At 36.3% G+C, this 27,500-nt stretch overlaps 1 protein-coding gene across 1 annotated transcript in view; it reads left to right on the forward strand.

Moving 5' to 3' along the window:
* The window catches only part of glob1 (globin 1), a 169,707-nt gene that overhangs the window by 81,086 nt on the left and 61,121 nt on the right, over positions 1–27,500 (forward strand). The window contains exon 2 of the mRNA XM_067096187.1: positions 15,677–16,593. Within this exon, the coding sequence (XP_066952288.1) occupies positions 16,250–16,593 (344 nt within the window). The 5' untranslated portion in view covers positions 15,677–16,249. The remainder of the gene's footprint in view (positions 1–15,676; positions 16,594–27,500) is intronic.

Below are 27,500 nucleotides of genomic sequence, written 5' to 3' on the forward strand. Positions count from 1 at the left end.
ATTACCTAATTATGTAAATAATCTTATTTAAATACTGTCTTTGTCATTTATTACGCGTGCCAATTTTATTTCGATACGTATTGGCATTCCAAAGAATGGCAACTTACTATAAATGTCACTCAATTCCTGTGTGTTCCATTGAAATTCGATCAAATTACAAATAGCTTTAATACAAACACTACTACTAGTACTTCTACAACTTCATCAATAAACGAATAACTGATATTCTAAGCATATTACCATTAAAAATAAAATGAAAATTATAAACTGCAAAACGGTTATTCGGTAAAAACTGAATTCTCCAAAAAGTGTCAATACGAAAGGAATTCAAATAATCCTAACAGTCCTACAAAGAGGGTATAAAGAGACACAAGCCCCTCGTCCCCAAGTCCTTGGGAATGCTTTGCTCGGCGTAAATATGAAAAACAGCACACCGTCTGAAAGAAAATAAGGGTACTTATCTGTGCATTTTGAGAAGGACCGAGCTAGTTATTTTTAATGAGGTGGACATTGAACCTTATTATACGACCCAACAGCCCAATTAGAATCAGATTACATGCAAAAGTGATAGAATGTGGTTTTCCAAGTGCAACCCTTTAAAAATTATAATACATTAATACATAAATTTTATATATAAACATATATATGTGTGTGTACATATCCATATATTTAGCAGTTTCCCAAATCAATGAATGGCCTGAGATAAGAAAACATTTAACTATTGAATCTAGGATGAATCTCCTGCGCAGACGACAGCAATAATACCGACTTGATGCACTAACACAGAATGCAGCCTGTCGAACACCCTACAAACACTACACCATTCACCTCTACATCGTCGAGTTCCCAGGCTAGGTGGTTAACCTTCCAAAACCTCTTCCACTTTAACCTTTTCTATGTCTCCCTCTCCTTCCTTTCATCACTAATAAATTATGCATTCTTTTCACCAACTTATCGTCAATTCTTTACACAGGACTAATCAATGTGAAAATATCCATATCCATCCTCTCACCCTCTGCACTATGCTAACCAATTTTTACCACTTCTGCTATTTATCCCCACATTTCACTTTTCCTTTACTTGCATTCAACATCCATCTTTCACTTACTCCACTGAAGAGAGGAGATTTAATAATCCCTCCATACATTCCCACCTTGGCTTCCGCAGACAAATCGGGTTTCTTCCAAATGTTTCGCACACAACCTGCTGCCTTTCTTGCTTCAACAATTCTGGGACTCACCTCTTCTCTCATCCTACTGTCATCTGTTATATCTACTCCCAAACAGTTATATGAATGAGCTTCTTCCATTATCCACCCACCGTAACATCCACTTCTCCACATTCTGGTTTCCATTTACTATCATTGCCTTACTCTTTCCCCTCTTGCAAACAATTTGAAACTCGTTTACTCGTTTCTGCAATTCTTCTTCACTGCCCACAACCAGTTCTGTATCATCTGCAAACATCAAGAATTCAACATTCCATCCATAATTCATTTCTTTATTCTACAAGTTTACACCTAACTCTGTGGACCTTCCTTTGGCATCTTGCAGCAAACCCTCCATAACAATATGGAACAGCAAAGAAAACACAGCCCTGTCTCAGGCCCATTTTAACACTAAACCAGCAACTCTCCCGTTTGCATGTTCAAATACATACTTCTGGTCTACCATTAACTTTTTATGGAAGTTGGCAACTTGTATTCTAAACCATACATTTTCAAAACCATTCATATTGCCTCTCTGTTGATTATATAAACTTCTTCTATTTCCATGTGTGTCATACAAACACACACACACACACACACACACACACACACACACATATATATATATATATATATATATATATATATATATACTGTATATGCACACACATACATATGTCTTATTGCCACCAGCACTCTACAGATCACGCTCTCCAGTCCGCGCCTTCTCTGCACAGATCAAAAATCAAACATTTGTGTTAAGAATATTGTGCAGTATTGCATAGAATTTCAAAATCCCCTTCTCATGGGCTTTATTAATCACGAGAAGGCATTTGACAGCATCCACAGGCCAATATTTTGGAAGGTATTGCGACGCTAAGGTATTCTCATTGAATATGTAAAGCTAATTAAATTTTCAATGAACAAAGTAAATGCAAATTTAATGTTTTAGTCTTGTCAAGTAAATTAATAGTAAACATTGGCTCGGTACATGGTAATGTTATGCTACATCACATTTGCTGTTTGACATTCTCATGGATTTTTATCATGAAAAAAAAAGGTTCACATTGGAGTAAGGACAGATACTTGACTGACTTGCAACACGCAGATAGCACTGCTACACTCAGTAAAGCACCACTAGATAAACAAAGCATGTTTAAAAGGATTTATCTTACAACTGGACTCGAGATAAATCGACGAAAATCATAAGTATTACGGCCACAGCATGCATAAAAAGGATGAAATAACATTAGATGGAAAAATGGTTGATGACATTGTATCTTTCAAATATTTACGAACAGTAACGTCCAATACAGGATCTTTCGAATTGGATTTCGGTGAAAGACTACACAAGGCAAATCAAATAAACTAAAAACGCAATAAAAATATCAAAGGAATTCAAATGGAAAAATTTCACGAACATTGTCTAAAATTCTGAATATACGTTTCCTACACAGTTTACTAGAGTCGCCCCCGCCCCCCACACACACACACACACACACACACACACACACACACACACACACACACTCACACAGGGAGACCGTTTACACCGAGCCTTGCGCGACGCACTTTACCTCCGGTCTCTTCTCACTTGGAGGTGCAACTTGAACCTTATTCTACTTTCAGTTCTTGTTAAGAGGAAAATCTGTTGGTAACCTCAACGAGAATCTAGTAATGTGAAGGAGTTGTCGAGTTAAAATGCTTAAATGATAACAACAAACGGCTTCTCACTGCTTCACCGGCATTTCACAAAGATTTTTGGGTGAAGTGACAAGAAATAAAACTCTTAAAAGATATTACCAAGATTGACGGACTCATCATCACCACCTCCAACGCCGTGTGACGCACTGTCCTCTGCGAAATTCTGACAATCGTGTCTTTTCCATGATTCATCTTCCACAAATCTCCAATCATCTCTAGCCTCCATTCTCATGGTTCTCATCCGAGTAGGTCTGGGTCTTCCAAGACTTCTGGTGTCCACTGGAACCCAGCTGACACAGTCACATACCATTTTTCCAGAGGTTGTGAGAAGGTTACGTCCAAGCTATCTCCATTCCTCTTTCATCATTATCTCACCTACAAACTGAACTTCCGTAATTTCTCTTATGGTATTATGGCATAAGGACTTTCATGTTCTGCATTTTAGTTCAAGTTCCCGTCTGCGCTGGCTTTGTATCTAAAGGCAACCTCGGTATTTGATTTTTCAAGCTTCAAGGTGTGCTGATCATGAACGCCTATCCTTTACGACAGAGTCTTGCATCAACAACAACTGCTGGAACTTTACACTGCGCCAGACTCGACAGACAGCCTCTAAATTACACCTAAGAAATGTGCGACTGGCGAATGTTCTAGCCTTTGAATATATGACAGTTTTCTCTAATGTGATCTATATAAAACACAACTGCTAGGCTAAAGACAGGAAAATAAAACAGAAACAATCAAATAGCTAGCAACGAATAACAGTAAATGCATGGCAGGGGAACCAGTGCAAATTATTTTCAATAATACAGTATATTTTGTGCCTCGATAAGGGAAAGACGATACGACTCATTCATTAACTTAATGCGCTTAGAAAAGGCAATATTCAGTTCCTAACTCTATTTTTCTTCTTCTCAGCCCGTCTGTCTGTTGTGATTGTCATCCACAAATACAAAAAGCAAATTTCTACACAAACTTGAAAACAATGTCAAAGTATAGTTCGACAGCAACAGCTGTACGATATAAATATAATAGGATATACGCAACTTTTAAGCAACTCGTTCTCTTTCTTCACGGCACGTCATTTTCGTCTTTGCCCAAGAGCTATCACAAAAAAAAAAAAAAAAAAAAAAAAAAGCCAACTTCTATCTATGGATTCTAATGATTTTCTTCCCCACAGTTTCCTCAAAGGATGATGATACCAAATATAAAACGGTGCGTCAGAAACAAAACGAGTCTCCCGACAGATTTCCGTAGCTCTTTCAAATTGGAATAATAATAATAATAATAATAATAATAATAATAATAATAATAATTATAATTATTATTATTATTATTATTATTATTATTATTATTATTATTATTATTATTATTATTATTATTATTATTATTATAGAAGAGCAAAAGAGATTTTACGATCGTTGCTCTACTCACATATTTTTTACACATTTTCATTCCAAGGGGAACGAAAAAGAAAATAATAAACAGGCCTCATATCAACTGTGGGAATGTCCCTTCGAATATGATCTACCGCCCCCCATAAAGTTCGTATTCTTAGCCTGTAAGTTTTCCACCAGTTTTACTGAAATGAAAAATTATCCGTTGCCACATTTCTTCCTTTTCTCTTGCATGGTTTTATAGTTTAAGAACAACATAATCAGAGAGCGGTTGATCTGCAGGATGCCTGTGGTCTTTACCAGGACATGAAATTCTACTGAACATGTAATTTAATACCATACTTGTCTGGCTTGCAGGCGATATACCGTATGAATGGGCACCTACATTCTGCCTGGAATAACAGCTCATCCACAGTTATATTTTTGTATGGTCTATGGCAAGCAATACAGCTTTTGATAAATCCGTCCCAAACTTCAGAAATCAAAGCAAATTTATCTCTTTGCAATCGAGTGTATCTTGCTGATCTGACATCAAATCCAAGGAGCCTCATAATTTCTTGAAACGAATTCTTGACATTGCTTGACGGAATAATGGAGATCTCCAAATTTTTTACCAAAGATGTCCTACTTGCTGTCCTTTCGCGAGAATTCCTCGGGCATATCGTCGCATATACCTCTTCAGACATGCCCCAAGAACCATTCTTTAGTTTCATGCAAGCTTCAATTATTGAAGTACACTTTTGCATGTGTTTGATAAAGTAGTCGCCTATGAGTAATGGAAAAGCCCTTAGACCATTTCCTTGAATAATCTAACGCTTGGCAAACGATGTAGGTCTAAGTATTTCTGGAAGAATAATTTGGGTCGCAACACTTCCGGTGTCGATATTCTGTTCAATAATCTACCACTGCGTTCCGTCCATGCCTGTGAACGTGGAGCATATCTTCCTAGAACTTTCCGCATCTATTTCATTTTCTTATTCACCAAAAGTATATCCACTTTGTTATTGTGACATCATTATTACCATCTTCTTCTTCATCAGATGCGGTTGAGCTTTCAGCATTTGGAATATATTCTTCTTCCTCGTCGTCAAACATCAGAACACCCTCGGAATCGGAGGATATTGTAGTCAACAATGTTAGAATTCCGTTTCCCGAAAGACAGAGCGTGGAGGACATGTTCACTGTATTTAACATCAGCAGCAACTAACTAATTATGATATAATTGATAGTCACAAAATGTGTGTATATTGCTACGGTAATCGCCATATAGACTAGCGGTCAAAATGACCGTTTGGTCGTTGAAGGCAGAACAATAAATTAATTTCAGTTTTCTTTAAGCTCATCATACATCGCGGTGAATTAGGAAAAGTCAAGGAGAATCATGTTTATTTGGGAAAAATTACGGGAAATAGTTTGAACGTGAAATTGGGATCAAAATGACCGCTCGATCGTTCTAGTGTTAATCAACCTGAGGAAGACTGTATGGCTGCTAAACAATCATGTAGATGCTATTCTGTTGTAGGCCCTTCTTTCTCCAATAGAGAATTTGTAATGAACATTAAGGAATAAAAAATAAGCTTTACTCCTCTTCACCATGAAGATGTGATTACAATGTCTCTCCTAAAGCCACCCGCTTATAAGACAACTTTTACTGTAAGACTGCAAAGCTAGTCTCCGCCTATCTATCATTTTTGTAAATAAATATAGCAGTTATGGCACAGAAGCTAAACAATTCATAGGAACCTAATGAGGCCCATCTTCAACTTAGAAACAAAAGAAGAAAAATAATCTTAAGATTACGATGGAGTTGCAGTGGTGTCTCCACCATTAAATGCTTTACAATGAAATTTTCTTGTTAAAATAAAGAATTAGTTTTTCTGGTCAAGATAACACCGCATAACTACCGGGCAATAGTTTGTGCATTACACTAACGTCAAGCAGTGAGCTTCAGCTCTCACTACAGCCGAGTTGAATCAGCGCGTATCACAGCTTAGGGAAAGATCTTATGTTACGAATCGGACTTAGTTTTTCAAATAATACGTTAAAGTGGTTGAATGTTATTGCATAAAGTACACCTCTGGGATCGAGAGCAATGATTAATATAATACGATGCACTGGTTTTCTGCTAGAGCGACATGTTACTGTTTATCCAAACGCCTCACTCATAAAAAGCGTCAATGGTGCCAATGATAAATGAATGAATGCAGAGAAAGGTAACAAAATCATTTTCAAGTTAACACAAATGAAAATTTAATTCTGCAAAAACTCCAAGAGTAACTCCAAGAGTACAACCAAAACTTGAACCATTATTCACTCAATCGAAATAACAACTACAAAAGGAAGCGGTCTTTTGGAATTGTTTTCCTCTCCTTCCTTCATCGCGTCTTTTTATGACTCCAAAGTCCCGCCATACTGGTCTGCTTAAGATGCAGGTCTGTCCTGAAACTGGGTTGTTTTTGTGGCCAACCTAACACAGACACAAACAAGCTCACAAAAACACATACGAGAGAGAGAGAGAGAGAGAGAGAGAGAGAGAGAGAGAGAGAGAGAGAGAGAGAGAATTGAATAAAAGTCAAGAAAACTCGACTGAAGAGGAGAGAGAAAAGAGAGAGAGAGAGAGAGAGAGAGAGAGAGAGAGAGAGAGAGAGAGAGAGAGAGAGAGAGAGAGAATTGCATAAAAGTCAAGAACACTCGACTGAAGAGGAGAGAGAGAGAGAGAGAGAGAGAGAGAGAGAGAGAGAGAGAGAGAGAGAGAGAGAGAGAGAGAGAGAGAGAATTGCATAAAAGTCAAGAAAACTCGAAGAGAAGAGAGAGAGAGAGAGAGAGAGAGAGAGAGAGAGAGAGAGAGAGAGAGAGAGAGAGAGAGAGAGAGAGAGAGAATTGCTAGTAAAAGACAAGAAAACTCGACTGAAATGTAAAGAATTTGAGAGAGAGAGAGAGAGAGAGAGAGAGAGAGAGAGAGAGAGAGAGAGAGAGAGAGAGAGAGAGAATTGCATAAAAGTCAAGAACACTGACTGAAGAGGAGAGAGAGAGAGAGAGAGAGAGAGAGAGAGAGAGAGAGAGATAGAGAGAGAGAGAGAGAGAGAGAGAGAGAATTGCATAAAAGTCAAGAAAACTCTGAAGAGGAGAGAGAGAGAGAGAGAGAGAGAGAGAGAGAGAGAGAGAGAGAGAGAGAGAGAGAGAGAGAGAGAATTGCATAAAGTCAAGAAAACTCGACTGAAATGTAAAAGAATTTGAGAGAGAGAGAGAGAGAGAGAGAGAGAGAGAGAGAGAGAGAGAGAGAGAGAGAGAGAGAGAGAGAGAGAGAGCATTACATAAAAGTCAAGAAAACTCGACTGAAATGTTTTCCTGAAAAGGCTTAGACCTGAATGAAATTCAGAAATATTGCATCAAACCAACATACCAGCATCCGATTCTAATAAAATTTGAGGGCCTTATTAATGTAATTAATACAGAATCATGTGAATAATCTCTTAAAAAGAAAGCAATGTACTGTCGTGATCTAATTAACAGGTGTAGGCCAGTCATTTTTTTATCGGAAGCTGATTAATTTCAAAATTAATTCTACATCATTGATTGGAATTCGTCCCCTCGTCCACCTCATCTGGCTCTCTCGTCGTCAGGTGCAATTAACATATTCGTGGCAGAACGATTTACGGAGCATACTGTCTATTCAAGCTTCTGAAAGTTCTTCATTGGCGCGGTGGGTAGAGCTCTCGGCTAGCACGCTGTTGGCCCAGCGTTCGACTCTCCTACCGGCCAATGAAGAATTAGAGGAATTTATTTCTGGTGATAGAAATTCATTTCTCGTCATAATGTGGTTCGGATTCCACAATAAGCTGTAGGTACCGTTGCTAGGTAACCAGTTGGTTCTTAGCCACGTAAAATAAATCTAATCCTTCGGGCCAGCCCTCTTTAGGAGAGCTCTTAATCAGCTCAGTGGTCTGGTTAAACTAAGAAATACTTAACTTCTTCAAGCTTCTTTATATTTGATTTCATATTTTGCTCGAATAAACGCTCAGCTCCAACTTTTACAAGAAATTTGAATACTAATGTCGGCGACACATTTTATAAGTCTTGTTATGTTACAGCCAAAATAACGTACATAAAAACTTAATTGTTCTTATTCCAAAGAATTTAAAGTCATCCAGTAACCCTGCCCTTCGTTACGAAATATACCCTGTTACAAGGGAAGTTCTTGCAGATACATCCAAAAACTTCAACCCAGTTCTTGTCTATCATCTTCAATAATTCCATAACACATCCTCCTTCCTCAACTCTGTAACTTAAAACAGAATGTATACTTTGTTCATGCTCTTCTGGGGGTTACAAGTCAACTAATATTGTGTGATTAATGAAAATTACAATGAATTCCTAGTTCTATTTACTACATTCTTTACGCTGGGGCCTCATTAAATGCGGACACAATTACAAAAAAAATTCTAGTATCCCTATATTAATTTTGGTTAGAAATGTAAAATTTCTTTTTCACAATTCGTTACATTAACTACATGAGCGTATTTGTTCAGAGATACTTCACCTTTTTACTCACATTTAAATAGATATTTACTGTAAATGGGTCCCTCATGGGGTTAGTTATACGTCACGTAAAGACCACAAAATTCATTGTAACTTTATACGTTGAAAAGGTGTGGAATGCAAAAAATACAAACTGTATACATGGAGAAAAGATATTCATTACATCCAACCTTCGGCAGAGAAAGAGAGAGAGTTATGACTGATTGATTATGTCTATTGAAACTGACGTCACAACATCTAGGTTATTGACGCCGTAATAAATGTAAATAGAAAACCAAAAATAAGTAAGTTAAAAAAGAAATTTCACAAACTGGCAAATTAAATTTCTATTTCAGCAGCTACCCGCGCTACAAGTGCACAAACATCACATTAAAATCAAGATCCTACAAAGGATCGATATCGGCAAATAGTGGCAGTTTTTAGTTTTCTGTAAAAGAAAACTATTGTGCCGGCTTTGTCTGTCCGTCCGCATTTTTTTCTGTCTGTCCTCAGATCTTAAAACCACTGAGGCTAGAGGGCAGCAAATTGGTATGTTGATCATCCACCCTCCAATCATCAATCATACCAAATTACAGCCCTCTAGCCTCAGTAGTTTACATTTTATTCAAAGTTAAAGTTAGCCATAATCATGCTTCTGGCAACGATATAGGAGAGGCCACCACCAGGCCGTGGTTAAAGTTTCATGGGCCACGGCTCATACAGCATTATACCGAGACCACCAAAAGATAGATCTATTTTCGGTGGCCTTGATAATACGCAGTGGCGGCTGTACAGAAAATTCGATTGCGCCGAAGAAATTTCGGCGCATTTTTTACTTGTTTTATTGTGAAAACATACGTCTTCTAGAACCTCCCATTAATTTTAGAATAAGTAACAAACGCTGATGATTTAAGCAAATACATTATGAACTTTCGAAAACACATCTGAAAATGAGATCTAAAACTAAGGTTCAATCGATTAGCGGATGAAAGCTTTAGAGAAAGAGAACGTGATTCGGGTTGATGTTTATATGCAAGAAAACATTCACACAGATGAGGCATGTTTCCATCAAAAGCGTAATCTGAATGAATACTTTACCTTTGATAAATACATCATATTATGCGGCATAGTATATGTGATGATTGTGAAATACACTCGCTTTAGCACTCGTAAACTGCAGATTACACATTCAGATTCGAGAAAGGTAAGATTAACATACTGATTGAGTTAACCAAGAACTTGGTGCAGACACATGAAAAGGTGGTTGTGGCTCAAGGAAGATGGCAAGATGGAATAACAAACATAAGCAATGGTACGAGAAAATCAAAAGGTTTGGCGAAAGGAGAAAAAAAAAAAAAAAAAAAAAATTTTTTGCGGTGACTGTGAAAAGACGATTCATAATAAAAACAAGTAAAAATTGCTGTACATCGTATAATCAAGGCCACCGAAAATACATCTATCTTTCGGTGGTCTCGGTTTATTGCCCGGTGGTGGCCTGGTCTATATTGTTGCCAGACACACGGTTATGGATTACTTTAATCTTAAATAAAATAAAAACTGCTGAGGCTAGAGGGCTGCAATTTGGTATGTTTGATGATTGGAGAGTGGATGATCAACATACCAATCTTCAGCCCTCTAGCCTTAGTAGTTTTTATCATCTGAGGGCGGACAGAAAAAAAGTGCGGACGGACAGAGTCAAAGCCGGCACAATAATTCTCATTTTAGAAAACTAATACAGACAAGATGAACAAGTACTTTAATGAAAATAAGATTTTGATATGCAAGGAAATAAATACGGAGAAAGTTTAATGCACAGAAATATCTCGAAATAAAAAAAACGTGAATGGAGAGATGGTACCTGAAGCAAACGCAATCCTGGGTCGATGGAGACAGATTGATTCTTTTCAAAATTTTCTAAATGTGGATAATAAAATATAGGAAGAACTAATTGACACGAGAGTAGAAAGGCGTAGTAAAGGGTTAAAAAGCTTGTGGAAGTGATTATTGAGGTTATAATGATGATGGTTACAGAGCCGAAAAATATCCAGGCAGCATAAGTTGACAGGATTATAAAAGAGATGATGCCCAATATGTAACTGAGTGGCTGACCAGGGTGTGTAAGGTATGTCTGAAAGAGAGAAGAATCTTCAAAGGAGGAGACCACAGAATTATAGGAGCAAAAAATGTATAGTACGATTATAGGAATTATAGGAACAAAAATATATAGTACGATTCTGACTGAGAAAGAAAGATCAGTGAAAACAGGGCTGATACCGGAAGGACAGCGTGGGTTTAGATAAGGAGAGAGTATCAAGTTCTTGGTATCAAAGGGTTATTTAGGGAGTTTAAAAATCAAGGGGAATAATTCTATGTGGCATACATGGATACAAAAAATTCTATGACAGAATCAAGAGACGCAATGTGGAGAGCACTGGGAATGATCAATACAGAAGATATACTGATGAGAGATTCAAGTTGTTTAGATGTGGCTGCAAAGCTGTGGAATAAAAGAATGAGTCATGCAGACAAAGAGAGTAAATTCAGAAACTAAGTGTTTGCAAGATAAGTAAGCAGAAAGCAAATATGAGCAAAATAAGGTTATGAAGGTAAATGTCAATTGGAAAATGGAGCAATGAATGATAACATAGATGGTGGAAGAATGGAAGCTGCTGATTGGTATACTTATTTGGGAGAAAATATAACGGATAAAAGTAGGATGGGAGAAGTAGCCAGTTACAGCATAGGCGAGGCAAGAATAGTTGCAGGATGTATGCAAAAGATTCAGAAGATGCTGGAATTTTCAGTGGAGGTCAAGGTGAGATACAGTATACCAAGGGACTGCTGGACAAACTCCCCATTACTGATGTGAAGTGTTCATGTGGAATGTTTATGAGAGAAACAAGGTTGAAGCTGTTGAGATGAGCTGTTTGCCTTTTATAGAAAAAATGGTAAAAAGAATAGCGTAGGTAAACGGATGCATCAGTGCTTGAGACAGTTCGGCCATGTGGAAAAAATGGACGACGATAAGTTGGTGAAAAAGTGTATAATTAGGCAATCTTTGAAGGGAAGAGGAAAGGAGGGTCGAGAAGGGATTGGACAGATGGTGTGAATGAATTTCTCCTGCACAGGGGTATCAACCACGAATCAATGTGAAAAAGGTTAAGTGCATAAAATAAATTACACACACAGACACATACAAATATGTGTGTGCGTTTAAACAATGTGGTTACATTTATATTTACATGAAGGGAAATCTGTTCCAATCATGGTGCCAAATTCAGTTACAAATTCAGATTACTGACGATTTAATCCACACTGTACAACAGATATGTGTTGATAAAATCTGTAGCACTGCACCAGAAATACGATATTCGATGTCATAAGCTTACGTATATGATGGAATAGTTTTCCTTAATAATGCTCGCTCCTGACTGGAGCATATCTTTTTTCTGTCTTTAAATTGAACACTAACTTTATTAAAGAAAGCAATTTCTGCGTCGAAATATAAGAAGTCCGAAATTTATTTCCAATACCACTTTTCGTTAGTTAGAGATGAGAGAGAGAGAGAGAGAGAGAGAGAGAGAGAGAGAGAGAGAGAGAGAGAGAGAGAGAGAGTATTGATATTAAATTATCATTTTTAAAATGTCTCTATTCTTGAAGTGTCCTGAATTTTAGTTTCCGTTCACCCCTATGTTCCCTATATTTTCACGACAAGACTCACTTTAAACTGCAAATGAAAACGAACAGGGTGAATTCAGTAAAAATAAAGATAAAATTTACACATTATCTTCATACCTGCTGTCCGTTTAGAGTGCTATAACATTGTTCGAGACTGTAATCGAGTTCTGAGAATTGGCAAATGTTCCGATAATACATTTTGAAATCCTTAAATTCAATCTACAGGTAACGAGGCTACAATGCAGTTATTCGGTAGACTAATTTGTTAACAACTGAATTTTATTGCAGTCAACTGCCGCCGTTTAAAGGTAAAATATTGCGATTAACACTCATGGAATCATCCGATGTTCAATGATTAGCGTCAGTCGATCAACGAATAAACAACCCTTGACATAACAATAAATATATATGATTGATTATATATGATTGTTTATAAACATAATTGCATTGCAATATATATATAGGTATATGTATATATACATACTTTATACATACACATATTATATATACATACTGTACATACGTACATATGTCCATATATATATATATATATATATATATATATATATATATATATATATACATATAAATACATACATACATACACATGTATATAAAATGTATGTAGAGGGTCACGACTAGTATGTATGGGGATGTATATTACCTGGACACTACTGCCATGGGAAGTGCCAATGGCTCGGGATTCAAATGTATAGTAGGCCTAATCCAAGGAAGAGAGCCGAATGGAAGGCTGTGGATCATTTGAAGGGAAAACGCCCCTAAGTCCGACTTGGTTTGAAGATTATGAAAGGGTGGTTACGCTAGATAATTTAACTGCCAAGCTTGAGGTCACAGATATGAAGTTGTTGGTAGCTATGGAGTTCCCAGGGTAAAGGGGAATGGAAAGATTTGTGTAAATACTTTTGGAAATATGCTTGATGGCAGAAAATTCATGATTTTCAAAGAAGGGTATTCAGAAATTTACTTGGGAAAGAAAAAAGGGTAAGGAAAAGCACTTATTACATAACGAGACAGTAAAGAGTAACACTTGATGTTAAGGTGACACGAAGAGAGACTGGAGGTATACCTTATCATTACTTGGTTGAAAGATACGTGTTATCCTTAGAGCAAACCGATGTTGCAAGCAAAGTGGTCCATCAGTTCACAATAGCTCTATTTTTTCGAAATAATTTAATTACGTAAAACATCCACGACCGAAGTAGTGTTGGTGGCTGAATTGCTCTTTTCCTAATGCAGGCTTCTTTTTTTCTCAGTTCCTCCTTTATGTTATGGCTTGAAAGTCAAGCACTCGATAGACTTGCAAAACACGAACGGACATCTGTTTGTTCCTGAAGTAATAGTTATGACAATTTAGTAGCATAAATTAAATCGAATATCACAGATACAAATTCAAAATATAAATGTGTCTTTGTCCGGCAAAGTATAGAAAAAATTAAATACAGAATTACATTAAAAATAAGATCAATGTCTGGAGTAATGTTGCTACAATCTGTCTCCACGTGAAAATCATGTTATTTCCATAAAATTCAAAAGGAAAACACTTATCTTTCCGAACCTATTTTCTCCTTCAAACGACAAACCTTGTAATTCTTGAGATCTGGTTTATCATTCACGTTATCCTTCCTATTACCACACAGCAGGTGTGTTTTGGGTACTGAGATAAGGACATTTGTCTCTGCAGAGAGTATGACCTAACGCACCAGCTTTCAAAATTTCACAGTTAGGAAGGATTACGGTATAAGAAGAAAAGACCTTTTAATATCTTTGGTTTCAAATCATCATAACCGATTACGAATGCAATGCCATGACCTAGACATCTTCAGTTTTATCTAATGCATTTACAGATATCTCACTCAAGACAAAAATATCAAAAAAATCTGGACAATTCTTAAGATAAGTTACCTAGTCTTCTGGAGTTCGTTGCCCTTCCGTGTTGGTGGTCATTAGAGTAAGCTGAAAGCTAAAAAAGCCGTTATTTCCATGCAATAAAAGTTACTGAAAAACTGAAGTTATATTAAATGACAACGTTTGTTTTACCACTAGACCTGGTTAAAACTGTTTACGGGGCCCTGCCAATTTTGTTTGCCATTTTGGTGTTTTTGGAACAAAGCAATCTGGTCGAAAGCACCTTCAACAAGGAAAGATTTCGAAAATTGCTTGTAAGTTTGCGACAACCTGAAAGAGATTCTGCTGGAAATCTTTGTGTTTGGATGCCCTTTCGTCCCAATACCGCTCCGTCAAACCAGAGGTCCAACATACACATTCCCAAAGTATTTTGCTGTGGTTATCTTCGTTAACCGGTAATGGGAAGAATGCAATTACATGGAAATGTCCTTTTACGCGTGACGCGCCATTTCTCACGTTCTTTAATTCTTAAAATAAAACTTTGGCAGAAAACGTGCTCAAACATTGAACCCTTTTTTTTTTCAGATATTATTCCTCTTCTGCTTATCCCCTTTTAGCTTGAAAATATTTTCTTTCATATATGTTTTTATACAATTTAGTGATGACCTTTTTTCTGTGGAAGATATTTGCATTTTGCAAGCTTGTATGAGAGAGAGAGAGAGAGAGAGAGAGAGAGAGAGAGAGAGAGAGAGAGAGAGCGCAAACATGAATCTATAGTGAGATTAAGAATCAAGGGTTGTAAGTAAATACAATCTGTAGGCAAACTCGCTTTCCGTAAAAAAAAAAAAAGAAACACTTTCAAATATTTTCTTGCCTCGTATGAGAGAGAGAGAGAGAGAGGAGAGAGAGAGAGAGAGAGAGAGAGAGAGAGAGAGGAGAGAGAGAGAGAGAGAGTCTAAAAACACATGACAGCTGAACAACGAATCACCTTCGGTAAATACTATGCAAGTAAAAACTTTATATATGATTATGTTTTTTTTGTCATAATAAATACTCCATTCGTTTCTCATTCTAAAACACTAAGGGAAAACCAGTGCCGTTATCATTATCACACAGTCATAACAAAAATTTTGTATCTGCAACAAAGCAAGGGATGCCATTGCAACTTGACAATTAAGGAGGAAAACCACTGAGCACTAAGCCACGATTCATTCGTAAGTTAGTCACTGACAATATTCTGTTCTAGGTGATTTATCTATTGCATGTTATAATAATAAACTATGTATAACTTATTTCATTTCTGTTTCAGATTCTTTACAATAAATTTTGAAGTATGAAAGGCTACCTTGTAAACAACATGGCAGCAGTGTTTAATCAAATACACAGAAAACTTAAATATAGGCCACCACAAAAATGAATAGCTATGAGATACACTTCAAAAAGAATAATGTGTTAGAAAAACATGAACGTGTGAGGGTAAGTATGTGGTACAAGAAGACAGCAAAAATTATTTAATCATTCAACCCTGAATCTTGAGCTGTTTCGAACAAAATATGACCAAGATGCAGAGCTTTTAGAGCTAAACACACAAGTCTGAAAATGGCATAGAAGACATGAAATAAAAAAGTGAGTCAAGATTTTTCGAGAATAAATAGTTCATACGTGATGAGAAACGAAGTAATGAAAACATAACAGGGAAGGGTAAAGAGCTAATAATGGAAAGTGAAAATTGAAAATGTTTCCGGTATAAACTGCGGTGTAGCAGAGCCGCGTGTTGAAAACAACGAACAGTGAAAAAGATGGAATAAAAGCATTAAGAATAGAGAAAAAAATACTTAGGAAAAGAAAACACTCTGAAAGAAAGAACCCTCGCCATAACGTCATGGGAAACAACTACACTCGCGAAGACTCGATAGGAATCGCAAGGGCGGCAGTCAAGGAGCAGCAGTATCTGCGTAGATACAGGTCCTTCAGGCACAAAGGACTCACCAGCCCTGTCGAGGTGTTCCACGACGGAGGATCAGGACGACAGCGAGAGAGAGGCCACATCTGCCGACAACAGGGAAGATGGCGAGGCCAGGGAACCGCCCAACCTCACGGCCTTGGAGGAGTTGAGAGGCAGAAGCCTCCCAAAATGCTGACGGAGGAGCAGAAGGAGACCATCAAGAGGACCTGGAAGATCATCGAAACTAACGTCGCAAGAGTCGGCGTTGTTACGTTCATTGGGTGAGTAGGCCATCTCTCTCTCTCTCTCTCTCTCTCTCTCTCTCTCTCTCTCTCTCTCTCTCTCTCTCTCACACCTCCTTGATTGGCTTTCTGCAAGATTGATATCCACTCATTTGTTTGTCGTCTGGATTTCAAAACTGTTCCCTAAAAATCTAAAAAGGTTTTCGAACTTGTCTTCAGGCAAGCTATATCATATAATTCTGCAATAGATCACTTCTGACTTGGAAGTAAAAATACAATCAGTGAATAATGGGGTTAATAAATGCTAAATGAAAAGTACCTACTTTTAAAACCTACCGAGGGACATTTTTTAATACTTTCCATAAAGTCACAACTGTCACTTAATGCCTGCTTCTATTAATATTAATTAATTCAAATTAATATACAGACGCTTGACCTATAAATATTCAGACCATATGTTTAACATATATCTTATTTCCATAAAATAATGAAATAATTATACATCGACACTCTACAATTAAAGCAGCAATATGCAATCACCATATTCTTTATTTCTCCAATACCATATTTGTCAAATTATTTCAACACCTTTGTCTCCAAAACATACAGTTGACTCTATTTTATTCAAAGAAAACACCTTACTCATGTCAGCATGTATTTCATTAAAGTTTCAGTTAAAAATAAAATGATGTTCATATAATAATAATGGATTAAATCTTTACGTTATATATATATATATATATATATATATATATATATATATATATATATATATATATATATATATATATATATATATTATATATGTGTGTGTGTGTGTGTGTGTGTGTGTATAGACTGTACAACTGATGCAGTCAATAGAAGTAAAACTGAAAGGGATTATATAAGAGAGAGTCAAAGCATAATTTTACTGCAGATAGGAAGCCAACATTCTCAATTTCTTACAACCATTTCCAGAATTCTCATATCATTTGCTTACTCTGCACTCCATATATATTTACGAGAAAGTCAGAAGTAAAACAATAAAAATTAGCTGTAACAGTTGGACAACAGCAATTAAGTGTAACGCAATAACATCTTTTAGATTCATAGTACAACCCACGTCACTACTTGGCAGTACGCGTCCCTAAAAATGAACGTTCTGAAATAACATCATTCAAACGAACAAGTAAGCCTCTGGGCTACACAGACTGACCAGTTCATCTTAAAAACAACCATGAGCCATCTTATCCTGTTTTATTTAAGAGTGATCAGGGCTGGAGCTTATCATCAGAAACATAATATGATTTTACCCATTTTTCTACGGGTTTGTATATTTATAAAGTGATGCCAAGCTATTGCATATATATATATATATATATATATATATATATATATATATATATATATATATATTTTATCTATCTATATATATATATATAAACATGATATATATATACATGGTATATACAATATATATACTGTATATATATGCCAATAAGTTAAATGGCACAATGATTTCAAGAATCTAAAATCCCAGCGACGGTGAAAAATATAGCTAACCCTTTAGTTATATGAAGCTCTTGAAAAATACATGAGCTAATAAATAAACTGCACAACACTGGAACAAGAAAAATTATAAATTTATTTACTAATATTGTATCTACCCCACACCACTCAACAGACGTAATGCGCTGTCGCCTAACATTGTAATACCAACCTGTAATTTCAAAAGATAAAACATCTTTATCTCAATAACGCTTCATCCTTTGGCGTAGCTCTTCAAAAGAATCACTCTCTAAATATATGAGATCTATATCTTTTTCTCTTCTGCTTTCCAACCACAACGGTCTACTGTCCACCATGGCGCCAATTCTCTGCTTAGGATAAGCAGAAGCAATACTAATTTTTGGGGGAAACAGGCCTGGCCGTTCTCTCCCTCCGTGGGAATAAGGTAAAATGAATTGGGTCTATTTCTGAAAAGTGGATAGATAAATACAAATATACACATGGGAAAAACAAGAGTATCGAATATCCCAAAATTATTTCAACACACGCACACACACATATATGTATGTACATATATATATGTGTGTATACACACACACACACACACTATATATATATTACAGATACTGTACATTAGAAAAACAACTAAATTACAAAAAGCATTTTTAAGAGGCAAGAAATGGACGTGATCAAGGAACTGGGTTTTCATAGTGTAATAACAAACCATGAAGTGGTTTCACAGACCACAGTGCTGCATTGTATGATCTAATGTTTCCTAATCATTTGATGACAACAGAAGGGGCAATTGCAAATCAACGGGGAAAAAGACCTACGAAAAAGTTTATGATAAAATGTGTTGAAACTTGGTAATTCATCAAATAGAACATAACGTTTCAGAGAAAATGTACTATGTAAAACCAAAAAATTAAAAGGTGGCAAGAAGAAAGACCATTAATATATTAGAGAAATTTACGAGAGCACATTAATACTTGAAATCTGAAGGGTTGAAATCGCTGGCAAGATGAAGGAATGCAATTCAACTCCATCAAACTAAAATTAGGCCACACCCCATGAGTGGTCTTCGAGATCCTCATTCATAAAAAGAAGAAAAAATTAATAAAAAAAATAACTTCGTATAATTTCCTGCAATAAGAACCACCCCAGTAACATTACAAGAAACAAATCAAAACTTCAACCCACTTGGCCCAATTTTCCAATAATAGAGGAGCTTCTTCTCCTCAGAATGAACTAACAACACTTTCAACTCAACAATCAGTGCAGTGATCAGCAAGGGAAACGAGCAGGTAAAAATCACGTCAATGATAACGAATAAAGGTTGGGAGACATCGCGACCGCACGAGGCATGCTGCAAAATATGAGAGAGTGGCTCCCAGCCAGCCATTTATTCCAAAGTTCCTTTTTCTCTGTTTATTTCAATGAAGCATTTTTCGAAGCAGTTTCCAGAAGGCATAGCGTTACAATGAAATATCTTATCTTAAATGCAAGGTGCTCTCTCTCTCTCTCTCTCTCTCTCTCTCTCTCTCTCTCTCTCTCTCTCTCTCTCTCTCTCTCTCTCTCTCTCTCAGATAAAGACCAATCACGAGAGTATCGCCTCACTAATTATCGAAGCCTTTATAACTCCCAGACATCACAGGGGTCTCGGTTCAGCTTTTGTTATGTAATTTAAACTTCACGGTTTATTAATCGTTCCTAACTTTTATTTTCAACTGTATACTGCTTTACTTCTCTTCATTATGGTTTTCCCTCTGCAACAAGGAAACACTATTTATTGAAAACTGGCTCAACAAGTCAACTACATTTTTGGCTTTTCCGTAAGAATATTACTCATGCTTCATACTTATAATTGAAACAGTATGAAAGCGCGTCGTAATAAGTTTAGCCGGCTCTTTGTAGGGGGAGCGTTTCTCAACGATAATCAGTGGAAGCTTCATAAAACGATGCCAACCTCATCTGACAAAAATAAGTGTCTACAGCATACAAGAATTTATATCACCGGTACATCTACAGTTAAAAGGCAATGTGGTTTTAAATCCTGCTTGAGATGCATGGCGATTTACTTCTGGGAAGGAATTTCATTTGCGCATATTTCATATAAATCAACGTATCGTTTCGTTTCCTTAGTAAGAGTCTTTGGGTTTAACAAAATGAAATTTACAAAGATGTTTCTCTGTAAATTTCATTTTACAAAGAAACAACATCGTTTCTCCTTTCCCACACTCACTTAGACTGATCCAAGGGGAAGAGTATTAACTTAATTTGTAAGTCAGATTGCACAAAGTTCTGCGACTACAGACATTAGCTCAAGCAGCTACGCCTAAATGAAGCAAAAACGAACTAAATTACCTTTCCATGTTCCTAAAGCCACAAAGTCACCAACGAGAAACGAGAAGAATGAAGAAAAAAACTTTTTATACAACTTCCCAGGCTATGTGCTCCCTATTCCTTATTTGAGATGAATGTTTGTCAGCAAACCTTTGCCACAAAATCTTAACAAAACAAACGAGATGACTAACTACGGCGGTTTTCCAGCCCATATATTCCACATATATGCAACAAAATAAGTCAAAGAGAGAACCTGCATTTCATAAATATTATTAGGAATCAATACTGGTAGTCACAGAAGAAATAGTAATAATACCAGCAGGTACTGAATCTTTGTACCCAACATTTTTCTATTATGTATCATTGTGCCCAAGTATCAAAATCACTGTCACTGGCAATAATATTTATAACTTTTCTTCCGACCTTCTACAATAACCCCAATCTCCTTGTTGCTTGATATCCATACCATTTGTAATCATGCACTAGTCAAAAAAAAAGTGCAATATTAAAAAAGGTAATGATCCCAAAAATCACTCTTTTATTTTTCAAAGCAGGCTTTCAAAAAAATACTGTTCTTTAAAACTGAAAGAATTCATTTTAAAAATTCGCTCTTGCAAATCCTTTTCAATTTCTCTACTTTATTTTATCGCTAAGATTATCAGATGGCGGTGAACAATATTTGCAAGGCACGCTACAGGTTCAAATAAGAAGACTAATCTTGTATTCTGTTGATAAGTACTTTAGCGTGATCTCCCTCTGCCACAGGATCTCGAAAAGTCTTTCTTGTTGCGATGGAACACTTATGACGTTTACCAAACATGTCTCTTCAAATACTCGATATAACAATAATCATCAACTATTTACAGTAGTATTACCACCAAGCATTCTGAAATGAACAAGCAATATTTTTAAGGAAGTATTTTCTGACAGAACAGTGCTGTCAGGGCGTCATCTAGGGGAGCCTGGGGTTGAAACTACTCAAGGCTCAATTTGCCCCCAACCAGCCTCAACTTGCCCCCTCACCCGGCCCCCCAAGCCCCAAGAAGTAACAGCAGCTGGTTTCCATTATTCCTACCAAATTCAAATGTGTCATCACATTGTTATATCTATCAATCGACCTATCTATCTATTTTTCTGTGCTTCAAAAGGCACATGAAATAGCTCATAAAACCGTATTTGCCCTCCCAACAAAAATCTGAAAATGACGCCCCTGAGTGCTGTGAAAGGTCAGTTCTAAAGACAAACGAGAAGAGAGTGGGAAGTGGGGGTGAAAAAGTATGTTCTTAAATCGACAGGATGATTTGAAAACAGGAAAGCGCTACTGCGCTATATTCACGTTTGCGCACGCACACAAACACAAAACAAAAAAAAATACTTTTTTCGACAGAAACCGAAAATTGAACCTTTAGAACCAACAGCTGTACCAGCGCCAATTACCCCGACTTTCAACTTCAACTGCAAGTGCTTCCAATGGTCATATGAAAAGCGATACACTCTAAAAGTTAATATCTTCTGAAAAAGATAAGTTAAATTAGAGATTTTACGTAATGATATGACAGAGTGACCTATGACCTTCAAATGACCAAGATATCTACACTCCAACCACGATTCAAGAGCCTCCTTAATTAGACGTATTAGATCAAGCCAATCCGCGGTGAAACTCACTCTCCTTGAATGAACACAAATCACACCAAACAGCTCGAATTAATCCTACTTTATGTATAAGCTTCCAATCAACCTGAAGTGCGTTTGATTTAGCTTCATTCAGATTGCAATCCGTTCCGCGGATTGCTAAAAATGGCATAATCCTCTAATTCAGGGTAAATGCCGATCCCCAAACATTAATACACAAGGTCAGGCGATTCTACGACGATGAAAGAGACTAGAAATTTCAAAATTGTTCGAAGGCTTGATTAATAAGACTGAAACGAAAAGTTGCATCCCTTTTATCAAAACCACTTCGACCGGGGAGCAGCCCTTCAGCACAATAATACATTTCAAAAGATCCTGGGGAAAAAAAATAGGCTTAAAGACACAAGGCTAACGATCCCAAGATCGTCTGAAATCCTTAGAACATTTCCCCAACTTTTGTTCGAGTTTCCAGAAGAAAAATAATAGTGCATACAAGTGTACTGAGAGAAACCAAAATAACATGTTTTCCCTTTGATACTGGAGTTTTAAAACCTTGAATACCATTCAGCAAACTCTCTCTCTCTCTACTACTGGAGCATGACGACTGAACAACAGAATCGATAACAATTGAAAACTTTCGGAAAAATTTACAATCTTTGTGAAAACTGTATGGGTAAAAACGAGATTATGGGAATAAGCAAGAAAAAAGGACAAGAAAGAATTTAATACAACATAACAATAAAATGAAGCTAACTACAATGAATTTTCAAGATTCCAAAATGTTACCCATAAAATGACGTCCACATAAAAACCAGTCAGGTGTCAAAACAAGTTCGTCTGACAAATGAAACTGATAATTAGCTTCATTTGTTTGAGAGAACTCGTTATTGACTGCCTAATTTATCGAATGATTAAATGGCAAAAGTTAACAGTGACTTGTGTGATTAGTGTAACAGACCTTTAATAAAACAGCACTAAAGGCTTTCAGTTTTTTCTTCACATATAACTTCTCCTGACAATACACAAACACTTCAGACATGATAACACACTGCAAGTGGTTTAATCCTAAATATAAATTTCTAAAGTTATATGTAACAAAATAAATTAAACCTAGATTGGATATGCAGTTGACTCTAATATTTCATAATAAACTTTACAAAAATCTATTTTAATCCATAGTAGCTGATTAATTATCAGCACTTCCAACTGCGTGCCTTTCAAAAAGATGTCTTCAGAAGTTACCAAAGGATTCAAATATAATTTGAAGAATGAGCTATGGGCAATTTAGAGGAGCATATTAGTTAACTGAATGAACTGCCTTCTGAATGAGCATTCAAGATTCTATGTCTCAAACTACTTCAATCTTGAAATGTTTATGCCCACACCGCATACTGAACAACCACAATAATCTACCAAAAACTATAACGTGTGTGTGTTTATATATATATATATATATATATATATATATATATATATATATATATATATATATATATATATATATATATATATATTGTCAGTTAATAGTTCCTAATGAGGCGATCTGAATCACAACATTAACACTTTTATTCTTTAATTTTACTGATGGACGGCAAAGAAAGAATATAAAGCTAAAGTTACGTGGCAAAAAGCAAAATTCACGAGTAGCCAACTGATAAAATGAATCTTCAGTGGCAAAGCAGGAGTGAGTTAAGCTTTCCTGTAAGCGCTACAATATGGATTTCAGAAAGTTAATAGGCTACTGTCTCAACTATGCTGACATCAATATCCATCATGGAATCCGACACACTCTTGATCACATCATTTACTGAGCCCTTCCTCATAAAGATTCTGCTCGGTTTCGACTGCAATATCTCACGGAATGGCTTCGTTTGCGATATTCCATTTTGTATTGATTGGTCGCAAACATTTTACGACTCCACGATTCTGGCTTTAAAGGATTGGGTCAAAACGCTAGCAAAAAATAGTCAAATCCTTTCCTTCTTTAAGTAAAAGTCAATAAAAGCGAACTAACTATTGGCCTCACTGCAAAAGACCGAAGGAGAGGAACTTGAAAAAGAAGATAATATCCAGCCGCAACAAAGAGATGGAACACCGCCTCCTACAAAATGGGAGACTTGAAGAGTCCTAAAATAGATAAACTGGGATATAGTAACAAAATTTGAAAATAGCATGGAAAATAAGTCGCTGAACAACTTAATTCAGTGACTGTTGATCTCCACCAGCGTAACGTACAAATGAAGTTTGCACAATTTAATAAGGAACTGAAGAATAACGACAGAGCCAAACATTGTCATATTTTTATCCATCATCATAAAATAGTTTCTAACTCTTCCGAATTCATGAAGCGAAGTGGTATAAAAAAAAAAAAATAAGATTTTCCCGTTTTACTTCTATCTATTTTACAATATAAACGTACCTCCTGTTCTCTACAGTTAATTTTTTTCCCCAAGGAACGTGCTTATGAGCTCAGATATGACTGAAACGTATTTCAAGTGTCAAATAAATACGAAAAAGCTCAACGTTCTACTCATTCTCCAGCTCCTTATTCAACTGGGGTTTCCTTCCAACCGCTCAGTATCGGATATTATCGTTCGCCACTATAACCGGGACGCCTGGACCCAAGCACGACCAATGGGAACAACCAACTAAAGAAAAGGGGAAAGTAAAGCTGGCCGTTACATTTTCTGAAATGTTTAAATTTGGGAAATTTAAACTACACAGGCGGGATTGCAGCGGAAGGATTTCCGCAAGCAAAGATTTCTGATCACGCATTAACTTGACCAGAAGAGGACATTTCAAGGACAAGGACAATTTAATTAAATGTTTTCATAATGTGAAGTGTTTTACCTGTTACAATACTTTCACAAAATAAAGATAAATTTAAGCTTCCATCGTCTATCGTTCGTGATCGGAAATGATAAAATTTGGGCGAATTTTACAAATCATCTTCTTTAATTCAGAACATGCAAACAGAATATTTTCTGTTAGGATAAAATGACAGTTATCTTTTGGACTGGATCACAGTTTAATTTTGAACGTATCAAAATTTAAATTTAATGTACGTCTAGATTCTAGACTCTATGTATTGTCAACTTGTGAATTACCATTTAGCAGACTAGTTTAATTCTGGTGACCTTATAACATGTTTTTTAAAAACAATGTCTTACGCCAGGATATTCTACAAACTACTTGAGAAAGCAAGCTTTCCTTTCCTATAGATTCAGATATTATTTACTATTCTTAAATTTGAAGCCTGATTCAGTAAGATGTGTCATCATGACCGATAGGACCCTTATCAAAGATGGACGCCATTCCCAACTATCCCTTTACTTTCACATGATGCCACAGACCGGTTCAACAGGTTTTTGTTAAGTAGGATAATACTACTGAAGAGAGGGAGTATAAAACCTTATACAAGTAAAAGATCCACACTAGGAATTATATGGCCTTACAACTCATAAGACCTCCTCTGTCATCTTTCACAACTGATAACTATAAGGAAAAAATGCATCACTCAATTATTTGTAAATATACAAGCAACGAGCACTCTCTCAAGGACCGCAAATCAATCACTAAATTAATAAAATGACATCCCAAGCCTTCATGTAACCTATCTGTATACCAGTGTGCCAATCACTGCGACTATACATACCAAAACACGCACGATCACAACGAGGATTTCATGAGTACACCAGAGAAAGACTTTCTAAAAACTTCTTGAGCTGACCACAGACGATATTTATTTCATAAATGTAATTACTATGAAAAGAAAGGTTTCAACAGCGGGTTCACCTTTCTTTGCAAAGTCAGCAAACCTCTTCCTTCGTTATCATGACGAAAAATGGTTGAGAGCTGTCCCTGGATTTCAGACCTACACACAAGGTGCGTTGATGATACACAAATCATTTCCAAAAATAAAGGGGATGACAAAAAATTTCGAGTTACATGAAGAAGCAACAACAGAAAGTTTCCTTTACAGCGGAAAGAGAACTGGAGAACCGAATTCTATTCTTAGACGCTTTACTAAGACAAAAATAAGACAAAAATCAGAACAGTTGATATTAATACCTATAGCTTACGCAGAAATTGACGTTAATTTCATAGATAATGCTATGAAAGCTTTAAACTTAACACTTTTAGCACGCTTGTCTCTCCTGAAAATCTACATAAGGAAATCGATTCTCTGACAAGTTTTCTCAAAATGGCCTTATATCACGTATTATCTACAATACACTTGGGTTCCTTCTTAACAGCATTTTCCCTCCTAATAAGAAATTACAAAAAGCAAACTATTTGTTAAAATTCTCTCTATTTTCATGACTAAACGAGCAACAAATTAAATTAAAAACAAAATAATTTTTTTTAACCACCTTCCACTAATTAAACCTTCTGAAATCAGAAATTTTGTTAACCAGAAGGAAAGACTACTGAAAACCTTGAATCATGAGTGGTTTATTTGAGTATTTAACCAAATTCCAATAGCTTATATTGGCCCAACGATTTAAAAAATGCACTTTTCTCGTTACCACCAGGGAATGAGCTGTCGATAAAGAAGTGCCCTGTCCAGGCCTCTTACAATCCATCATAAGAGATAACCGTGACAATGAATGCAAGTGCTATTTTCCACTTGAAATTTCATCTGTCTTATACTGAAGTTCATAAAGAAATGAAATCCTCAGAGCTGAATCTTTTAAACAGTAGTAAAAAAAAAACTTAATAAAGAAATATTCAACTTTCCTTGAAAATGGTATTAAAAACTTTTCTTTTCAATTTTTACTTCCATTTACTTTGCAGTATAAATATACAGAAAGCGGATACGCCCATCGGACTCGACACAGGTGGCAGATAACGAGGACCAAAATACAACACCGGGCTGACCCATTTCTGTCAGAGAACAACCGCCTTCACATATCACCACCAACGTCGCATAATGCCCCATAACACTTCCCCACTGTCCACATTCACCAGCGACCAAGATGTCAGAACTATGCTAATGGAAATATGTAGTTTTGTCGCGTACATAGTGTTTTTATTGGCTTCCAACTTCACAGAACACTGTTAGGTTAGAGTAAAGACATACACAAACAGCACGTACTCTATTGCTACATTCCTTTTACTCACGACCATGAATATGAACGCACAGAAGTTTGAAACAATGAAACAATGCTTGGCTTTGTCGTTAATCTCCATCTCCTATGAAATGTAGGTTATCATCATCATCGTTACTACAACGTTTGCGGTGACAAAGGTACATTCCCATTCTCATTTTTCTTCGTACGAAAAAACTTAACAGTTAATAAATTCTGAAGTCTTCCAAGAGGCAAACATAATTTCATTCCAAAAGAATTTGTTAATACTCGTTGCTACTCATCGCAACGCTGTTGTGATTTAATTTTCTGTTATTAAATTTAGGCTGTAAAGCCAAGCACTGAGCAATTTGGGCCATTCAGCGCTCAAGACAGTTGAAGAGGGAGTTAGAG

This window comes from Macrobrachium rosenbergii, chromosome 52 (genome assembly GCF_040412425.1).
Source record: "Macrobrachium rosenbergii isolate ZJJX-2024 chromosome 52, ASM4041242v1, whole genome shotgun sequence".
In the NCBI taxonomy this organism is placed as follows: Eukaryota; Metazoa; Arthropoda; class Malacostraca; order Decapoda; family Palaemonidae; genus Macrobrachium; species Macrobrachium rosenbergii.